The sequence below is a fragment of the Pogoniulus pusillus genome, chromosome 33 (assembly GCF_015220805.1).
Source record: "Pogoniulus pusillus isolate bPogPus1 chromosome 33, bPogPus1.pri, whole genome shotgun sequence".
NCBI classification, from domain to species: Eukaryota; Metazoa; Chordata; class Aves; order Piciformes; family Lybiidae; genus Pogoniulus; species Pogoniulus pusillus.
The window spans coordinates 5,482,931-5,501,997 of NC_087296.1; the positions used below are offsets into that span (position 1 = coordinate 5,482,931).

Consider the following 19,067-nt stretch of genomic DNA (forward strand, 5'->3'; position numbering starts at 1 on the left):
GTAAGTTCTATTAACTTGAGAGTGCTTTCTTGGTTTATCCAAGAAGTGAGGCCATGCTCCTTAAAAAAATAGTTTTGTTATCAAAGCATAAAAGGCTTCATTATACTCTGCTGAAACATGTTGAACAGAACTGTAACGGGGGATCAGAAATCAGGCTTTGAATTTGCATCAAGTAAATGGCAGGAGAAGCGAGCCACTAAGGAGCATTTGCTACTGTCACAGTAACATTGGCTTCAAGCAAATTCTCTTAAAGCTAATACAAATAGATATTGTAGATCTACCAATGTCCCTGAAATGTTATAAAATCACAGAACTGTCAGGACTGGAAGGGACCTCAAAAATCATCCAGTTCCAACCCCCCCTGCTGTGACTGGAACAGCGTCTCTACCTCATGAAATTTTGCGTCATTAATCTGAGCCTTCTTCAGGGAGTCCTCTAGCAGCACAGGGCCGGTGCTGAAGCCAAAGTCGTATTGGAGGTACAAGAAACCATTGTGCATCTCTAGACTGAAGAACATACTCTGTATAAAACAAAACAGCACTGTGAGTGCGTCAGCAATTAAAATAATTCCTGAACACCATCATGTGAGTGCCTGACAACGAAAAAAGCTGCTGGGAAAAGGGTTGTTTTATTTGCTAAACTGTAGCAGTTTCAGGATTATTTTAATATATATATAATAGATGTGTGTTCACAGTAACATCCACAGGTACTTGTTTGATAAACAGGACTGATTTGAAGACTTGGTGAACTGTTTCCCTGTAGGAATAGTGTTTGGTAGCACAGCAGCGTCAATATTGTTTACCAGCAAAGTATTCCTAATGCAGACACATCTATTTGCTCTCAAAGTGTTCCTGCATGCCCCAAACGAAAGATGTTATACTGGTAACATCAAATTTGTGGTAGAATAGCTCTATCTGCTTTAGAAGCCTCTGTCATGATGCCTGTGGTTGGTCAGGATTATTTCTTTTCACAGCTCTGATCAGCCCCAGTGTATTTACTGAGGGTTGAACAATAGCTGGGGTGCATTTAGTGTGTATTTGGTTTCTGGGTTTTCCGACTGTTCCTGCTTCATGGTTTGGCTTCTGTCCCATGGCTGGGTGACCTAAACTTTATAAATAGGAGCTGCACTTTGGAAAATCTTTAGGTAGCTCTTGAAATGAAGATGTGTACCATAGAATTAGTCTTGTTCCAAAACTGAAGGTAAAGAAGCAGAAAGGACAGTTTACAGCAACCATGCACCTGAGTTAGTGCTTTTAAAGCTCATGTTTGGCTCCTTGTGTTAGTGCTGTTGTTTCCCTAATGGAAGCATGGGAACAGTAATTCTCATAAAGCTGCTGCAGGTCAAGAACTGCTGCCTCTGACACAAATGAGTCCACCTTCATTACTTAAAAGCCATTACTTAAAGTAATAAAAGCAGATTTTAATCCAGCGCTTCTAAATAAACTGCAGCTTGGGTTTGGTTTGAACAGCTTAAACGTGAATATCAAACAGGGATTACATTCAGAATATTTATGAGCTGTCCTTGCAGAACTGAATACTGGACCAGTTTGCACAGCCTTGCAAAACCTGTGTCTTCCAAAGCCCACATCCAACTTTGCTGCAGTTTCCACTGTTCCACACAAAATGCATACATCTTCAACAAAACTGTTGACTGGGGGAAAAAACAAACGACTGATGTACAGCAGAGCTTGTTAAACCCTTAACAGCAGTTGGTTGCTTAGTGCAAAACCTCCTGTGACAGAAGGCAACAATGCTGTGCTGCAGAGGGGGTTGCTCCACACAGCTCTCCTCTGGAAGCTGGCCTAAAGGCAAACACTAGAGTGGCTCTTCTAATGAGAGAGGACTTTCTCTTCTGAAAGAGAAACCGTAGTTGTGTGTGCAGTTGTCTAGACAAGTGTATGTTTGTGGAGTGCTTCTACATAGTAAAAATGTTTTCTGTGGCTTTACCAAGCTGCAATCCATATAGGACTTGGGAGCTTGATGTGGAGATTCCCAAAGACAAAAAATTCCATGTTTGTCTTCAGAGCATGTTTGCATGTGGAGTCTACTTTCCTTAAAACCTTACAGATTTTGCATGATACTCAAACTTCTGAAAAGCTGGTGATATTTGGATTAAGCCTTTTTATTTGGACTACTTTAGATTGTCAGTAAGTGAAATATTTAACTTTAGTATACCCTGAGACAGTAATAAAGCGGCAGCTACCAAAAACTGTCTGCTTTATGGGAGCTATTTCACAGAAGTTCTCTATCACTTTGTGCATTCACATTTATATAAAGGTGCAGCTACTAGGCTTAACTGGAATCTCAAGGTGTCATCACAAGAGCATGGCTGGTCTGAAGTCCTGAGCATCTCTGGATGAGGGCAACTGAGTCCAGCTAAGGGCCTTGACTTCCTGGGACCTTTATAGAGGAAGCTGTAGTTCCTTTCTGGGAATGGTGCTGGTTTGAGGCTAATTGGAATATTTTAATGAGAGAAATTAGATTATATGCTGTGAAAAGGAAACAATGGTGATTTCTGCTTCACTCATAGGTTTGTATAAAAGCAAGGACACAAACATAAATAAGACAGTTCTATCTGTTGGAGTTTGGTGTCTGTGTTTTCTCTCTGCTCTGCCTGGATCTATGTAACCCAATAATCATTCTGCTTGTAACTCCCTCTTGCTGATCCTTCCAGCTCACCTTGCATGTAAGGCAGACTCTGGGATTAGGTAGAAGAGTGGAAAGAAGAGTGATTGGCAGCCCTTCCAGGGGACTCTGGTTTCTGGGAGGACTATTGTGTTTCTGTATTGCTTTTAACTTGTATATTTCTGTCTATAGCTGCATATATTTGTAACATATTGTAAATATCTGCTTGTATATTGTGCTAAGCTGTAACTAGAGCTTCATTCCTTAACTTCCAGCTCACTGAGTCTGGTCTGGGTGAATTCATTGTGTGTGTGTGATGAGTTAATCCCAAACCATCACATTTTATATGCACCAGGTGAATACAAAGTATTTCCTCCTCCAGAAAGTTAAATGTAAAGACATGAGCATTTTGGATTTTCCATGCCATTTGAATTACTGGTGAACCTATGGTGCTCATAAGTAAAAGGGTACCAGCAGGATTTGGCACTCACCCCATTAACCATCAGCAGGATCAATCCGTTGTCTGTTGGTGTTCGAACTTCTATGTCAAACCGAGTCACCTGGCTGAATTTCCCCCTTCTCTCAATGTTTCTTGCCACGGCATAGCCAGAGCCATCAAAGAAATAGCTCACAGCCCGGCTTGGAGTGAAAGCCAACTTATTTCTATGAGAAACAGAAAAGCAGGGAAGTGGTATTTGGCACAGGCCCATTTTCATTTGGGGAAATGTAAAGATCTTTACAAACAAAATACTTTCTTGAAAGAATTGTTCTGAACTGTTGCTGCTTCCTGGCAGTGATGAGACTGGTGAGTTTCAAATTCTTTCTGAGGATCTTTTGTCTGCAAAATAATTTGTAGCTTTGAGATGTATCTAATGCAATCATTAATCATGCTTTCATGTGCTGTATGTAAAAGAACATGAAAATCTGTTGCTCATCCTTAGAAAGTGTCAGATCCACATTATAAGGACACGTATTTTTCTATTAAAAGCTTGCCCAATTTGTGCAGAAACCCATCTGAATTCTCCAAGGCCTGTAGTTAAGCCCAGAAGTGGCTCCACATGCACTGTCCTGGAGAGTGGCAGCTTGCAGCCCCTGTGGGGAATGGTGTGGGGAGCAGTAATTTTCTCTGTCCCAACACCTCCTGTGTTTCTTCCCAGGGAGAACTCCAAGTTTCTCTCCTGTTCTTTATGCAGAGAGATTCCACTGTTGGATGAACAAAATACCTGCTCATGTCTGTTGATGATCTGCTCTGGCTGATGGTCACTTCTACTTTGTTGGTGATTGTCACTTCTACTTTGGGGGTTGCCTTTCCCAGTTTGTGAATGGCTTATCTGAGGAATTTCTGTTGTGGGGTTAAGAATGTATGGCAGAAGTATAACTTCCATACGGGCTTTGCTAGCTGGAGGTGAGACTGCATTCGGGTCTGCCTGGCCCACTGGAGCTAACTGGCTGTGCCTGTATTGCTTGCAGCAACAGAATTTGAGTCAAGAGCTGTCCTGTCCTCGGCAAGCAGTGGGGTTAAAGAGGGAGCCTGCACCATGCCCCAGCTAACATAGCAATTTGCCTTTCAAAGGTAGTGAGAGTCAGTGGAGGGAACAGCAGATCAAAGTATCTTGAGTTGGAAGAGATCCATAAGGATTATCGAGTCCAAATCTCGGCTACATCTATGTTCACTAGCAGTTTGAAATGCCTAAGCTCCTTCTGGACAACTCAATTGCATTTTCCTCCTTTATAATCTAAACGAGGAATGAACCACCAGGGCTGGCACTTGCAGCACAGCCGAGCAGCAGAGTGGCTGGCCGTGGGACTGTCCCCTACCTGGCACAAGGTGGCGATGTGGTGGTGTCGATGTTATAGATGTGCTTGAAGTTGTACAGGCTGATCACATCGTCGTTCAGGGTGGCCAGCTCCAGGCAGCCGATGAAGCCAGGCAGGTCTAAACTTGGAGGGAGCTACGCAGAGGGCAAAGGAAAGGGAAGGGAGAAAGATCACACTCTTCTTTTGGATATCACGAAAGCAGTTGGCCTGGAGGGCTTTTTTTTTTTGTTTTGTTTGTTTGATTCTTCCTTTCTTTTCTCGCCATGCACCTCATATTTTAAAACAAATGGGATGGTGCTACCTTGGAACAGTCCTTGCAGTTCTTAGCAGCTTGTGGCTGTTGTGCTGTCGCTTGCAATGGAGCACATAAACGGTTATCACCCAGCAATAGGCTGGGTAATGCAACAGCAAACAAAAACATCTTTTGGAGTTTGGAATGGGAGAACACTTGGAAATGGGGCAAAGTGTTAAGATTAAACAAATTACAGCTCTTGCGTAATGTATTTTGATCTCTCAGTAGATATTTCATATCTAACATATAGACATCCTTCACTGCCAGAAAAATAACTTCATACCAAGATGAGGAAAAGAAAGAAGAGCTCTTTAAATTCAGGAGACTTGGATTCAAAGTCCATACCTGTGGCTAATTCTCACTAGATATTATTTTATACAGTTAGCACTGATACAGAAACTCCTTCTTGTAACAAAGGTCACTGCAAATGGAATTGAAATAGCCACACTGGTGAGGAGAAAAACCACAAAAGAATAAAGCTGACAGAGCTAGGTAATCATTCTTTTAATATTAAAATACTCTGCCCTGTGGAACTAGGGTGATAATGATAAGACCTCTTGTACTTCAGAGGCTGAGCACTGCTAGTAACTTTTCCTTGCCTTCTTGTTATTTCCATTTTTGCTTCTGATATAATAATAATGGTAATACAGCAGTGCAGAATATGTGTAGCTGTAAGAGAAAATGAGATTCTTATCTGCAGCATAGATACACCTGGTAAATGATCATGTTTCATTTTCTCATTTTCTTCTATTCTGTTAAATTACTTTGAGTGTGAGACTTTTAATGGTTAAGTGGTACATTTCATATTTGCAAAGTAGGGAACAGGCAAGAATGGGCAAAAAGCTTTTAGCTAGGAAGACTGTATGATAATGAATGACAATGTGAGGTGGCCATTCCTAGGGGAGAGAAGATCCATATGCTTATCAAATAATTACTAAACTGTAAGCACCAAGAACTCATTATCATTGAAAAAAAAAGGTAGCCTGCAAACTTTGTTAAGCTGGGCTAATATGCTTTAATTTAAGCATATGTCTTTAGAGCTAGCAGGCTTTTTTCTTGTTATTAACTTGCAGAAGGCTTGAATGACAGCTAACAGGAATCAGATCATCTTAGTCTATGACATAATAGGCTTGAGAAAACAGTAGCTTTCTTTGTACCTAGAAGATGGGTGATCAACGACTAAATAAAGACATTTTCTTTATTAACCTTTCCTGTATTTAAAAGGAAGCCCAGGATGATGTTTGCATTATTTCATTTTGAATATAGAGTATTTATCTGACCAACCTTGAAGTCTGGAGGTACTCCACCAACATAGAAAACAGCATTTTCAGGTTCCAAATTCAAGAGAGAGCTGGGACCAAGATCCTCTCCCTTTTTGATGAATTTTTCTTCAGCTGTGCTGCTAACACTGGGCAGAGTTAAAAACATTTTGCCATGTCTTCCAATCCTATAGAAGGGCATTGTAAGAAAAGAGAATTATGTGTTGAGCAGACTTGAAAAAGGACTATCAAGCTCCTAACTCCAGGAAGGGGTTTTCTTTCCTCATTAGAAGACTAATGCTCTGGGGACACAGAAGGAGAGAGGCAATTTCTCCTGTCCTCTGTTGCCCCTTGGGTCCTAGCCCTCCAACAGCAGGCAAATTCCCATTGATTTCAGGAGGAGTCAAACCAGACTCCTGCAGTCCCCTGATTAGCAGCTCTGACACAACCTTTTCTGCTTTATATTTTTGCTATTAACTGTTAGATTTGGAAAAATGCACATTATCACCTTACCTCTCAATTTTGATGATGCTGAAGTAAGAAGGCCAGGTGCTAACTGGTTTGGCATCCAGAGGTATCTCCACATCTTGACCTCCCAGATTATAAATGTACACAAGGTTGTCATTTTTAATTGCAAGACCAATGTAATTTTTTGCCTAAAACACCAATGGAGAAAGGTGTCAGAGCTACATTGAAAGAGATTTAATGCAGAACATTTGTGATGGGTGGGTTTTGATAGACTAAATGACACTTTCAAATGTAATTAATAAAAGTCTCTGATATTTTACTTTAAATCCATTAATACTGAGGTAAACACAAGGTGTTTTCTGACTATAAATTAGTTGTGTTCAATGGGAAGCTGTTCATCAGTATTCAGTGTGCAGTGTCATATGCAGGGAATTGGAAGAAATCTTTCTCTAAAGCCTAGGTATTACTCTGCAATTAAATATTCTGCCAAGGCTGATTTCACTTGATTTATATTCAGTAGACATTCTTGTTTAGAAAAGCTTAAAAAGCAATACCTGACTCTTTAGACTGCCCAAGCTTGCCAGGTTTATCCCTGGCTTGTGAGGTGTGGTACCACAAATTAAAGAGCAATTGTTTCACAACACTTACAGGGGATGAGAATATATGCCCTTTCTAGGTGTTTCAAAGTCTTTATTTGCAGAGTGTGCAAGAGCAATGCAGGCTACAGATGAGGAAACCTGCTTATCTTGTGGGCCTGTGACTGCAGAGATTTGGAACTGACACTGTCAGCAGTTTAAACCTGATTGAAATGTGGCCCACAAAAGCCAGGCAGGTGCCTTTAGCTGTTCAGAGCACCTCAGCACTGGCAATGGAGATAGCTTGCAGCAGTGACAATCAAAGCAGCATGCTGTAGAAGCAGCCCTATTTGCTTCTGAGAAAGATTCCTTCATTGTTTGAGGTGAGAAGTTTCAAGGACAGTGGTCTCAGGAACGCTTGCTCTTGTCACAGTGTCAGTGACAAGCATCTGGCAGGCACCTCTTGTTTTGACACATGGAAGAACAGTGAGAGTGAAAAAAAATGAAGGTCAAATGAATTTCAAACCTATTTCACTATTACTATTCTAAAAACTCTATTAAGAAATTAACTGGGCTATTGACTTACATCTTTGCTTCCGAGGTACAGAATAAATCTGTCTGGTGATGCTGCCAGTTGTGGGTTGTCTTTCTGAAGCTTTATATACAAGCTCATGGAAGTGAAAGATCTTAGCTCCTTCACATTGATCTTTGGATTGACTTCAACAGCTGATTGGCCTTCAAACATCATGGAAACTTGGACCTGCAGTTAGAAGTGTGTTAAACGAGACACATTATTGCTGCCTGGGAACATTATTTAAGGTAAATGTGCAAGAATACTCAGCCAGCAGCCTTGATTGCTGCAAGAGCAGAGTTGGAACCTGGATATTTGTCACACAAAATAAATAGTCTATTTATAACAATCACTTCTGGAAGACACTAAAGAAGATGAAGGGAATTAATTTTAGTATTAATTAAAGCTCCTCATTAGCTGTGCTTAAGCATATTCATGAAAGTAAATTAAATTTCAGTGGGACATAGATGTGTGTTTAGTCAAATTAGGGCTAAATCATTATGTATGGCACACAATGAAATTCTTATCTAGCTATAAAACTCCTACCCATCACTTATTTACTTTAGGAGTAGCATGGCCAATTTTCTGTTCCAAAGTAATTCTGTTATATTACTAAAGTTACAGTGATATATATAAGATGCTGATAACATTTTAAAACATGTCCATTTTAGCTCAAAATGCCTTCAGTGCAACTGAAATTATGTTTTAAGCACAATATGCCTGAATGACAAAATAAATTTAAAGCACAGCCAAGCACTGTGCATGCAGCAACTGATTTTTCCTTTTCCTTCTGCAATAATGTTTGTGGACAGCATAATCCAGAGCTCTGAGCACACAATTATGCACTGAATGTTTTATTTCCACGGATTAATCCAAATACACTGCTTTAATTTTTGACCTCAGTGTTCTTGCTGTGGAAAAAAAATCCTTTGTAATTTATGTATGCTAATGGAAGTAGCATATAAATGCTTTTCTCTATAAAGTATCTGAGCCAAAGATTCTCTTATCCTGCAGAAAATTAATTCAAAGGGGAAAAAATATTGTCATCTCATAAAAGTTTGCATCAAATTGCTGTAATTACTACTGCTTGCAACTAGTGTTGCCAGCTGAGTAATGACCTGTTAGTTTTAGCTTTAAATGGTTTTGTTGTGGTAGGCATCTTTAATATAGTGCCAATTACTTCATTAAATTTGCTGCTGCAGTAACAGGAGCCTACCATGGAGAGAGTAGTGATATGAATTGCCTACAACTAGCACGGTGTAGATTTTAATGACTTGCAGGGTACTTTGTTTATCCAGTTGTTGAGAGATGATAAATATCAAGATATGGGCTTCTAACATAGTCCAAGAAAATGGAGCTCCTGGTAAGATGCATTTGATTATTAGCACTAGCAACCAAGTTACCTTGCTTGCTACACTCCTGGTTTGAGCAATTAGCTCTCTGATCCGCTGAATGCTGGAAGAGATGTTGTTTGCTGGGGCCTTCTGCTCTACTTGGCGCAGTTTGTCCAGGAGTTGAGGGAAGACTTCTGAGAGTTTCTTCACTGCAGTTAGAAAAGAAGTGACAGCCTGTTTTGTTACTCTCTGTAACACTGGTTTTGCACCAGAAAAATTCCTCCTTAACCTCTTAGGTTAGCTCAGCTATCTCTTTCTGCTTCATTGGGAAGGCCTAACTGTGGTATGCGAGAGGCAGTGATTTCAGAAAGGGTGGTGGTTTATCAGAACCATAGAGTCATAGAATAGTTTAGGTTGGAAAAGACTTCAACATCATCAAGTCCAACCATTAGCCTTAGTCTGCCAAGACCACCACTAAGCCATATCACCAAACGCCACATCTACAGAGCTTTTAAACACATCTGGGGATGGCAACTCAACCACCTCTGTTCCAACCACCTCTGTACCCTGTTCCAATGCCTGACAACCTTTTCAGTGAAAACAATTCTCCTAATATCCAGCCTAAGCATCTCCTGGTGCAGCTTGAGGCCATTGCCTCTTGTTCTATCATTAGTTGCTTTGGAAAAGAGACCAGCACCAGACTCAGGTATTACAAAGTTTTTGGAAAGGTATTTGCACAAAGGAGACTCCTAGGTACTGCCATGGTGTTGTATTCTCCTCAGGGATCTTTGCAAATGTTGGTAATTTTAACCTCTTCATCTTCAATGCAAATAAATATTAGCCCAAATTTTACAGATATGGCACCTGGAGCAGAAGGATTATTTGTTTGGTGTCTCAGTGGATGTTCTTGGCTGGCTTGAGAGCTGAATCTAGGAACTATGATTCATGAGCTCTGCAGATTCATTTTAGGGGAGCGGAGTGGGTTGTTTCCCTCAGCTGTCAGCTATGCATCTCTCCCAGAGGTAACCCCCCAGACAGAAGCAACAGCTGCATGTGGTTCACAACCTACTTTGCTAACAGAAGCACTGCTGATTTCAGACTGTGGTAATGGGCTGATCTGTACAATGGTAGAAAGCTTTAGCTGATGATTCATGTGTACCTAAACTGTGCTTACTACCTTCCCTAGCTCTTGTAAGTGGTGTCCTCCTCAGTTTTCCTGCCTACATCTGCAAAGGGTCATGAATCAGGGTCCTGGACCTTCAGTCTTTCACTGCTGTGACTCCTGGTACCTCTGCAAGTAAGATCATTACCAAAGGGAAATGCAGGTGCATTGTTGTGTTCAAAGGGAGAGATGTCCTTTCCCAGACAGATAAGCAGATAGAAAAATTACAAGTAAGAAAAACAACTGCCTACAATTATAATCCAATTTCATCATGTCAGATTCCAGTGACATGCTGCCCTTTGAAGGATATTTACACATCACATCATTTCTCCTCTATAATTAGATGTAGGTACAACTAGCTGAGTATAATGCAGTGTGATTTTGGCCACAAGCTACACGCAGACAAGAAAGATCCAATGTTCACAGTTAATGTTTAATGACATGGATTCACTTTAAAGGTTAAGAACAGATTTGCAGAGTGTGCAGTTATACTCAGGGGTTGCAGGTGATGGTACATATCATCAAATGTATGCAGGATATTTCTTGTTCTCGATCTCCAGCTTCCCTAGCCATAATTTGGAATTAGGGAGCTTCCTCTGGATCTCCAGCTTCCCTAGCCATAATTTGGGATTAGGGAGCTTCCTGAGCAGAGCCAAGAATTTACTGAGCAATAAATGGTGCTTCTCAATGATTTTTTGTTCTGAATATTTTCACTTCTAGGTTGATTCTTTTCTCTCCTAAGTGTTCTTTTCTTTCTTTTACCAGTCACTTCATTTCAGCTTCACTCTCACTGCCTCTTTTTGCTCTCTTTACTGTCATCTTAATTTCAGTCCTATAGCCTTTCTCAGCTGTTTCTTTGTCTTTTGATTTACCTTAAATTTTTCATTACAAATCTTACAAATTTTACTGTACTCTTCCTCCTCCCCTCAATAATAAGTAGACTTAATGTGATGTTTACAAGCTCTTCCAGCATTCACCCTGCTTATCTATTGTATTTCTTCCCTAATCCTCTTTGTCCCCTTTGTTTAGACTGCAAACTGATGAGGCAAGGGATCTTTTCTCCTCCTTATTTGTAATGTTGAGGACAAAAGGACCCTGTTTTCAAATGCCTCATAATATTAAAAAAAAAAGTTAAACTAATAATAATTAATGAGCAGCCACAATAATAACAATGTCTAGAACTGTGCAAACAAGCTGCCTGCCGTTCAATGTGACCTTAGTGGCCTGATAAAAACAACTTAGAGGCCAATAAGACTTCAGCCCTTAGGTGTTTAAGAAATACACAAGTAGCCAGAAAGTTTGAAAGTACAATCAAGTCCCTAGACAAGTGCTTATTTTTTAAAGGCTTCTGTACAATGAATATGCAATGTAAACAATCCATGGAACATGATGTGATCATTTCCTGACCTTTTAATACTAAGGAATGGCAAAAGTCAGGTCACCATACCTGCATCCCCAGCTGAGTGCACAGCACTGTTGTATGCTGCTGAATTGTGCTGGAAGTCTTGCAGGTTTTGAGACCACAACCTCACGTTCTCATCCATGGGGGTTGTAGCCTCTGTTACTGTCATGGTAGCACTTACGGCCTCTGCAGTCTTCAGTTTAACTTGCTCCAAACGCTCTCTGGCCTCCACTACAAAAGAAATAGGGGATGAGAAGAAATGAACTCTTTCAAAGTTCAAAGCAACCTTTAATGAGTACTTAGAAAAAAAATGAGGCTAAGAGGATTTTGTCTTCTGCAGAATGGGAGGATTTTATCTTCCACTTGGCTGGTTTTCTCTTTATTTCCACAGGGAATATTCAAAACTTCCAGTGTTTGGTCTCCAGTTATAGAAATTCTTTAAATAGAACAAATTCTCACTTCCATTCTAGATAGAAATCCTCAATATTTAGGATCTTGATGGGTGTTATGTAGCCAAGGAAGTTTAGAGGAAAAAAAAGCATTTTTTAAATGAAGTTTTGGAAAGAAAGTGTCGAATATTTTTCAATAAGGTTATTTGTAAAGGGGAGAAATCCAAGACACTGAAATGTTTATCATGCCTGTCATTTCAGGGGAGTTACTTGGGGCTTTTTTTTTAGTTTCCAGCTACTGTATTTATAAAACCTGTGGCATTTTACATATAGCAGTGTCTTGGTGATAAACTAAGGTGAGGTTGTGTCAGTCAAGACTGCTAGAATTACCTGCCAAATGCTCTACTTGCCAGGTGTGATGTGAACACCTGTGTGTATGTGAACTGAATGTTGACTATCAATGCAGTAAATCCACAAACTTTAGATTCTCCAAGCTGTGATGAGATGAAGAGTAAAATGGGGTTGGACAGTTGCAATCAGGACGATCAAGAAACATATGAATGATTTCAGGTATAATATCCTTATGGATGTACTAAAGCTGGATGTTTGCTACCTAGAGATTGTAGCTTCAGTCAAATTCATAGATTTATAGGATGGTTTAGGTTGGGAGGGACCTTAAAGACATCTAGTTCCTCCCTCATGCTGAAGTCTTCATAGCAAATTCCTACACCATCTGCAGATATAAAATATGCTCTGAAATATATGAAGATCTTGTGTGCAGTTCTGGAGCCCCCAACACAAACAGGACATGGAACTGTGGGAGTGAGTCCAGAGGAGGGCCATGAAGATGCTCAGAGGGCAGTAGCAGCTCTGCTATGAGGACAGGCTACAAGAGTTGGGGCTCTTTGGTCTGGAGAAAAGAAGGCTTCAAGGAGACCTTGGAGTGGCCTTCCAGTATGTGAAGAGGACCTACAGGAAGGCTGGGAAGGGACTATTGACAAGGTCTTGTAATGACAGGATGAGGGGTAATGGGTTTAAACTGGCAGAGGGGAGATTGAAACTAGATGTTAGGAAAGGGTTCTTTGCAGTGAGGGTAGTGAGACTCTGACAAAAGTTTCCCAGGGAAGTTGTGGCTGCTCCCTCCCTGGAGGTGTTCAAGGCCAGGTTGGATGAGGCCTTGAGTGACCTGTTCTAGTGAGAGGTGTCCCTGCCTGTGGCAGGGGATTGGCACGGGATGATCTTTGAGGTCCCTTCCAACCTAAACCACTCTATGATTCTATAAGAGAAAGCATCATAAGGATGCAGCTCCCCTTACAACCTGGCTCTGCTGCTTGCATTTTTGTGATGGCTCTCATCAGCTGGGTTCGCAGAGCGTTCATTCTAGCCAGAGTGCCATTAACACGCCAGCTGGTGTCTGCAACTGTTAAAGCAGTACCTGTGGGGACAAAACAGGGGGGAGAGTTGAGTGGCATCGAAGTGGCATTTAACAAGGTACATTTTATCCTGTGGAAGTATGTTATTAAGCATTCAATACACCATAGGCAGTACTATTGCCTCTTTTATTAGCACTCCTGACATAATCAAGAGGAAAAAGCTACCTTGCAGCTTCCAGTCATTATTTGCTTGCCAGAGTGTCCTCTTTGCTTTACCAGGGGTGTTCAGAATAGTTGCAAAGAGTACACAGGGAAAGTTTTGAGGAACTCAAAGAGTCATGAAAAATGTGAAGAAGTAATTTCTGTAATTTTAGAGCTTTCTTTCATTGCCACTGAAAACAGAGCCAAAATCTTTTAGCATTTTTTATTGTCCCTCACTGCTGAAATCCAGCTTTCTGAACTCCTAAACTGTTGTGAATTGATTTTAGATGAACTGCTCGATTGAGTATGTTCACCTGTGAACATCTGTTTGCTGGATCACATATTTAAGCAGTGGTTGTATCTGAAATGATCCTTGTGTGAATGAAATAAACTTTCAGTGGCTGACAGGATAACAAGACATGAACCACTCAAGCCTGTAACTGTTTCAGGTACTTTGTGTGGTAACTTCCATCAACACTCTCTTGTCATGGCAGTAGTTCTACCTTAGTTATGTGCTTTTGAGGTTTGTTTTAACAGGCATTCTTATAAACTGACTGGGAAAGTAGAAAGGATGCATATTTACTGTCAGCTGCTGTCCGTTGTAGCCCCATGGCTTGGTTGAGAAGTTCTTCACTTTTACCTTTATGGTAAGTGATCTGAGTACCAATTCCAACTGCAGCCTACAAGGATGTTCCAAACAGAGAAAGTCAGAGCAATGCTTATCAGATGTTCCTCTTTATGGTGTTTAATTATGGGCAACATATTACTTCATAAAAATGCAACTAACTGCAAAGTCACTGCAGTTTTGTTTGCTGACATTTAAGACTGGCAGTTGGACTGGAAAAAAAAAAAGTGAAAAGCAAAATTTTCTGTGGATTGCAATTAGGTTTAGAGAAAAATGTGCTTTTCCAGACAGCAGCACTGGATAGCAAAGATGTAGAAAGCACAGAAGTCCTCTTAATTTATTAACTCCACTATGATCTGCGTGATTCAAATTAGATGCTGTTGCTGTTCATTTCTGCTGTCAGATGGGTGATGAGCACATGCACTGTCTGGGAAGCTGTGTTGTAGTCCCCAGTGGCAGGCTGGGAGGACAGGGCTGGATTTGAATTCTCACAGCTCCCTGGAGCTCAAGCCTCTGTAGTCTAAACAAATTCTCCTGCTATCCCGCTAACAAATTTCTGGTAAGTGGCATGTATGCAGGCTGAAAAATAAATACTTATGAAAAATGCATCTCTACAGTTTAGAACAGCAAGGTCAGAGACAAAAGTAGCATCCTTATCCCTGCACTCATGTGTGAGTGGGCTATTTGCCCCACTTTAACTTGACTTTCTAAGAGAAACATGATGTCTTCACTACCTACAATTACATGCCTTGACCACTTTTCCATCCTCATAGTACTTGTGTAGAGCAGGAGGACTTGAGCAGTAAATACCAGCTCATTTTCCTCCAAGGCCTGGGAGCTGTCTGGACTTGCACAGAAATACCTCAGTTTGAGTGGCAGCACAGAGCAGCATCACCCTAAACTTAAAGACAGAAGAACCTGTTGCAGCTATTTGAATACCAGGAGCCTTTAGGCTGGCAGAATAATTAACCACCTAGCATTTAATTCAGGAAATAGTGGGTGAAGCAAAACATACAGTGAGAAGTTCAGTGCTGATAGTGAAGCTAAATCTTGTTTTTCCTTGGTAGTTAGGTGTCTGAAGTCCCTGAAGTGTTGCAGAGTAAAAGCTGGTATTATGAAAACTACTCACATCATTGACGCGGTTTGTTGTGTTCAGTGCCACCGATGCAGCTTTATCAGCTTCTGCAATGTAGCCAGCAATGTTATCATATGCATTTGAAGCATTGATTGCCCTTTGAACCAAGCCATTTGTATCAACACCATACAAATTCCTGTAAAAAGAGAGGAAAAAGGAGGAAAAAAAATCAAACTGAGTCAAAGTAATTTCCAACTGATCAGTTTTCTTAATGTGCTGTGAATTTTGACTACATAATCACACACATAAGTAGAGTCATAGAATGGTTTAGGTTGGAAGGGACCTCAAATTCCAACCCCCTGCCATAGAGGGGTTATATACTTGGCCTAGAGTAGGATTCACTTCATTGTGTATGGCCATTTATGTCAGTCTGAGAATGCTGAAAGCTATGTAGATAGAAGGTGAATTTGCCCTTAACATACTTGTGAGCAAGCAGCGAGTGACTGGTGAGCTTTTATTTTGGTTTAGGTAAATTAACAGAATAAGACAGTTATCAGGTATCCTTTAGAATCATAGAATCAACCAGGTTGGAAGAGAACTCCAAGATCATCCAGTCCAACCCAGTTAGTTTATGGGTAACTCCTGGCTATGAATAGAAAGATTTGTGTGTGCCAGTGATAGAATAACAGAATCACAGAATCATAGCATTGTTTTGGTTGGAAAAGGCCTCTAAGGTCATCAAGTCCAACTGTCAACCTAAGACCACCATGGCCATTAAACCATGTCCACACAAACACAGAAAGGATTCAGAGATGCTGAATTTTGCCTCCTAAATCTGATTTTCCAATGTTCTCTTTTATAAACAGAGGAGGAGAAGGTCTTAGAGAGGTAATTCAGGGAAAAAAGTTGTGATTTCATCTTCTGCTCCATCCAGCTTAGCTAGAGACTGCAGCCAAAAGCAGCAAGTCCACTCCTACCTCAATCAGGACAGTTGTCCCAAAAGTAGGTGGTAAAAAGGGGAGGGTCATATTAAAAACTTCCCATGGTCATGAAACTTTGCTAAAAGATTAAAAAAACCACAAAGTAGGTTTGCTGGCATGGGAGACCTTGATTTGCACATTAGGCAATAACCACTCTGCAGGGGAGATTACAAACAGCATTTGGTTCAGAGCAGTACTTTCAGCTATTAGCTTCTTTGAATGAATACTATTTTTAATATTCTTATGATAGATTTCATAGTACTTGTTAGGTATAGACTTTTACTCTATATTCAGAGTACTTGTTAGGTATAGACTTTCTCTCTATATATTGCAGTGTATATATATATGTATACTGCATGGAGTGCTGCAGCTTCTATTACAAGAGGGATGTGGAGATGCTGGAGAATGTCCAGAGGAGGGCCACGAGGATGCTCAGAGGGATGCAGCAGCTCTGCATGAGGACAGACTGAAAGAGTTGGGGCTGTTCAGTCTGGAGAAGAGGAGGCTCCCAGGTGACCTTATTGTGGCCTTCCGGTATCTGAAGGGGGTCTCCAAAAAAGCTGGGGAGGAACTTTTTAGGCTCTCAGGGAGTGCCAGGATGGGGGGGAATGGAGCAAAGCTGGAGGTGGGGAGATTCATCCTGGTCGTGAGGAGGAAGTTGTTCATCATGAGAGTGGTGAGAGCCTGGAATGGGTTGCCCAGGGAGGTGGTTCAGGCCCCATCCCTGGAGGTGTTTAAGGCCAGGCTGGATGAGGCTGTGGCCAGGCTGATGTAGGGTAGGGTGTCCCAGGGCATGGCAGGGGGGTTGGAACTGGATGATCCTTGTGGTCTGTTCCAACTCTGACCGATTCAGTGATTCTATGATTCTGTATTCAGAGTGTTTGTTAGATACAGATTTTCTTTCTCTCTATATCAAGACAGATGTATTCCCTTCAGAGTGTTTGCACACTGAGGGATTATCAAGTTTCCAGATTCAGCATAGTTGCAGGAATTTCCTGCTATATTCCCTGAAGACAGAAGAAGAAACTTTACCAAATAAAAACCTAACAGACTTAAAAAAGCAAAGCCCATAAAACCCAACTGATTTGAAGACAGGCTTAATATTTTCAAGGATTAAAGTTTCACTGTAGGCCAATCTTTTCAATAAATAAAAGAGTCAGCACGTTTCCATCTGGATATTTCATAATTATTTCTGTTTGCTTTCTGTTCAATTCTTAATGTGTTGGACTTGGTAGTAATTTTTTTCATTATTTTGGTAAGGGCTGAAGGCTAACCATATGGGGCTGTTTTCTGTCTTTCTGCTGCCCACACTTAGCTGATCTCAGATTGAACATGCTGATTGTTTTCCAGGCTGTCTGTAACTTTTCTGGCATTATAGAACAGGGTTTCAAATGTCAGCTTTATGCAACTGTATAAAAGAAATCAATCTGTTGCCTTTTTGTCCTATATTTTAATCCTCTGTCTTGGGCATACTAATAGTATGGCATTTAGGTAGAATCATAGAATCAACCAGGTTGGAAGAGACCTCCAAGATCATCCAGTCCAACCTAGCACCCAGCCCTCACCAGTCAACTAGACTATGGCACTAAGTGCCTCATCCAGGCTTTCCTTGAACACCTTCAGGGACAGTGACTGCACCACCTCCCTGGGCAGCCCATTCCAATGGCAAATCACTCTCTCTGTGAAGAACTCAAGGAGTAGTTTTATCTTCCAAAAACATATGCTTATGGTGCAACTTAATGTAGAATTTGGTGATTAATTCTATTGAAGAATTCATTTGCAGCAGTGTTTTTTTCTGTGGGTAGTCCCAATTACAAATGAAGTCCTATTGAACTTTGATCACATTCTGTGATTCTGTGATCCACAACCCCCCTGGAGGTTCAAGGCCAGGTTGGATGAGGCTTTGAGTGGCCTGTTCTAGTGGGAAGTGTCCCTGCCTATAGTGGTGGGGTTGGAACTGGCTGAGCTTTAAGGTCCCTTCCAATCTAAACCATTCTATGATTCTGTGATTCTATGATTTGCCCAGTGCCTATTTACAGGCAGCATATTTAATGTCACTGGGTTTCTGCTTGTCCTTCAGCTCATTCAGCTGCTCAGTCATTGGCACTTTTATGAACAGAATCTGCTGAAGTTAAACTTTACCGGTCCAGCTCATCAGCAAGTCTTCTTAGGTTGTGTGCATGCTGCATAGCCTTTTCTACCAAATCAGCATCAAAGAGAGACAGATTGGCTAGTTTTTCTTGCAATTCCTTTTTAGCTCCATCTATTTCTGCGTAGAATCCTGACACATTCTGAACAAAATAGGGAAGGAAGGAAAGAAGAGGAAAAATGTAAAATATCAGGCCTGTATTTTGATTGTTGTGTTGTATTTTGTCACCTGTATGATTATAATGTTGTTAGTTTTCTTTTACGTTGCTTTTCTGTTACAGTTTCAACATCAGGAAAAAAACTCTAAAAGTTAGCCCATGAATATTAGTGTGATAAAATGAATGCAGCAGGCTAAAAAGAACCAAGATTCCAGGAATCCTTTGTTATGGTGTTTGAGAGATGGGTGTAAAACACGAAAGACAGACAGTTGAGAAATGTCTTATCCTCTTGCATGCTTACTCCAGAACGGTGCCAGTAAAAACTCTTGCAGATGAAGTGCTAATAGCTGAAGCAATTAAGCCAGATCTTTGAAAAAAAGCTGTGGTTATTCCTGAATTTGAAGGTGAAATCTTTTTTGTGTTGTTGATTGGGTTTTTTTTGTTTGAGTTTGGTTGGTTTTGGCTACATGTTCTCTATAAAGTCTGTAGGCTAGAAATATTTTTTGGAGGCTTCTAAATGATTTTTATGCAACTAAAGAGTGCTGTGGTGATTTGGGTTATGTATCATCTCATTGTGGTATAGACCTTGGTACTGTTTTGGCCTTGGTCAGC

The 19,067-nt window shown here is 40.8% G+C and overlaps 1 protein-coding gene across 2 annotated transcripts in view; it reads right to left on the reverse strand.

Annotated features, from left to right (window-relative positions):
• Window positions 1-19,067, reverse strand: part of LAMA4 (laminin subunit alpha 4) — an 87,334-nt gene that overhangs the window by 20,795 nt on the left and 47,472 nt on the right. For both annotated transcript variants that reach the window (XM_064170110.1, XM_064170109.1), the window contains 12 exons: window positions 18,292-18,440; window positions 15,224-15,365; window positions 14,053-14,149; window positions 13,214-13,330; window positions 11,552-11,737; window positions 9,012-9,151; window positions 7,624-7,797; window positions 6,508-6,650; window positions 6,020-6,182; window positions 4,444-4,577; window positions 3,117-3,288; window positions 389-520 (listed from right to left, as the gene is read on the reverse strand). In XM_064170110.1, coding sequence (XP_064026180.1) covers window positions 389-520; window positions 3,117-3,288; window positions 4,444-4,577; window positions 6,020-6,182; window positions 6,508-6,650; window positions 7,624-7,797; window positions 9,012-9,151; window positions 11,552-11,737; window positions 13,214-13,330; window positions 14,053-14,149; window positions 15,224-15,365; window positions 18,292-18,440 — 1,749 coding nt within the window. The remainder of the gene's footprint in view (window positions 1-388; window positions 521-3,116; window positions 3,289-4,443; window positions 4,578-6,019; window positions 6,183-6,507; window positions 6,651-7,623; window positions 7,798-9,011; window positions 9,152-11,551; window positions 11,738-13,213; window positions 13,331-14,052; window positions 14,150-15,223; window positions 15,366-18,291; window positions 18,441-19,067) is intronic.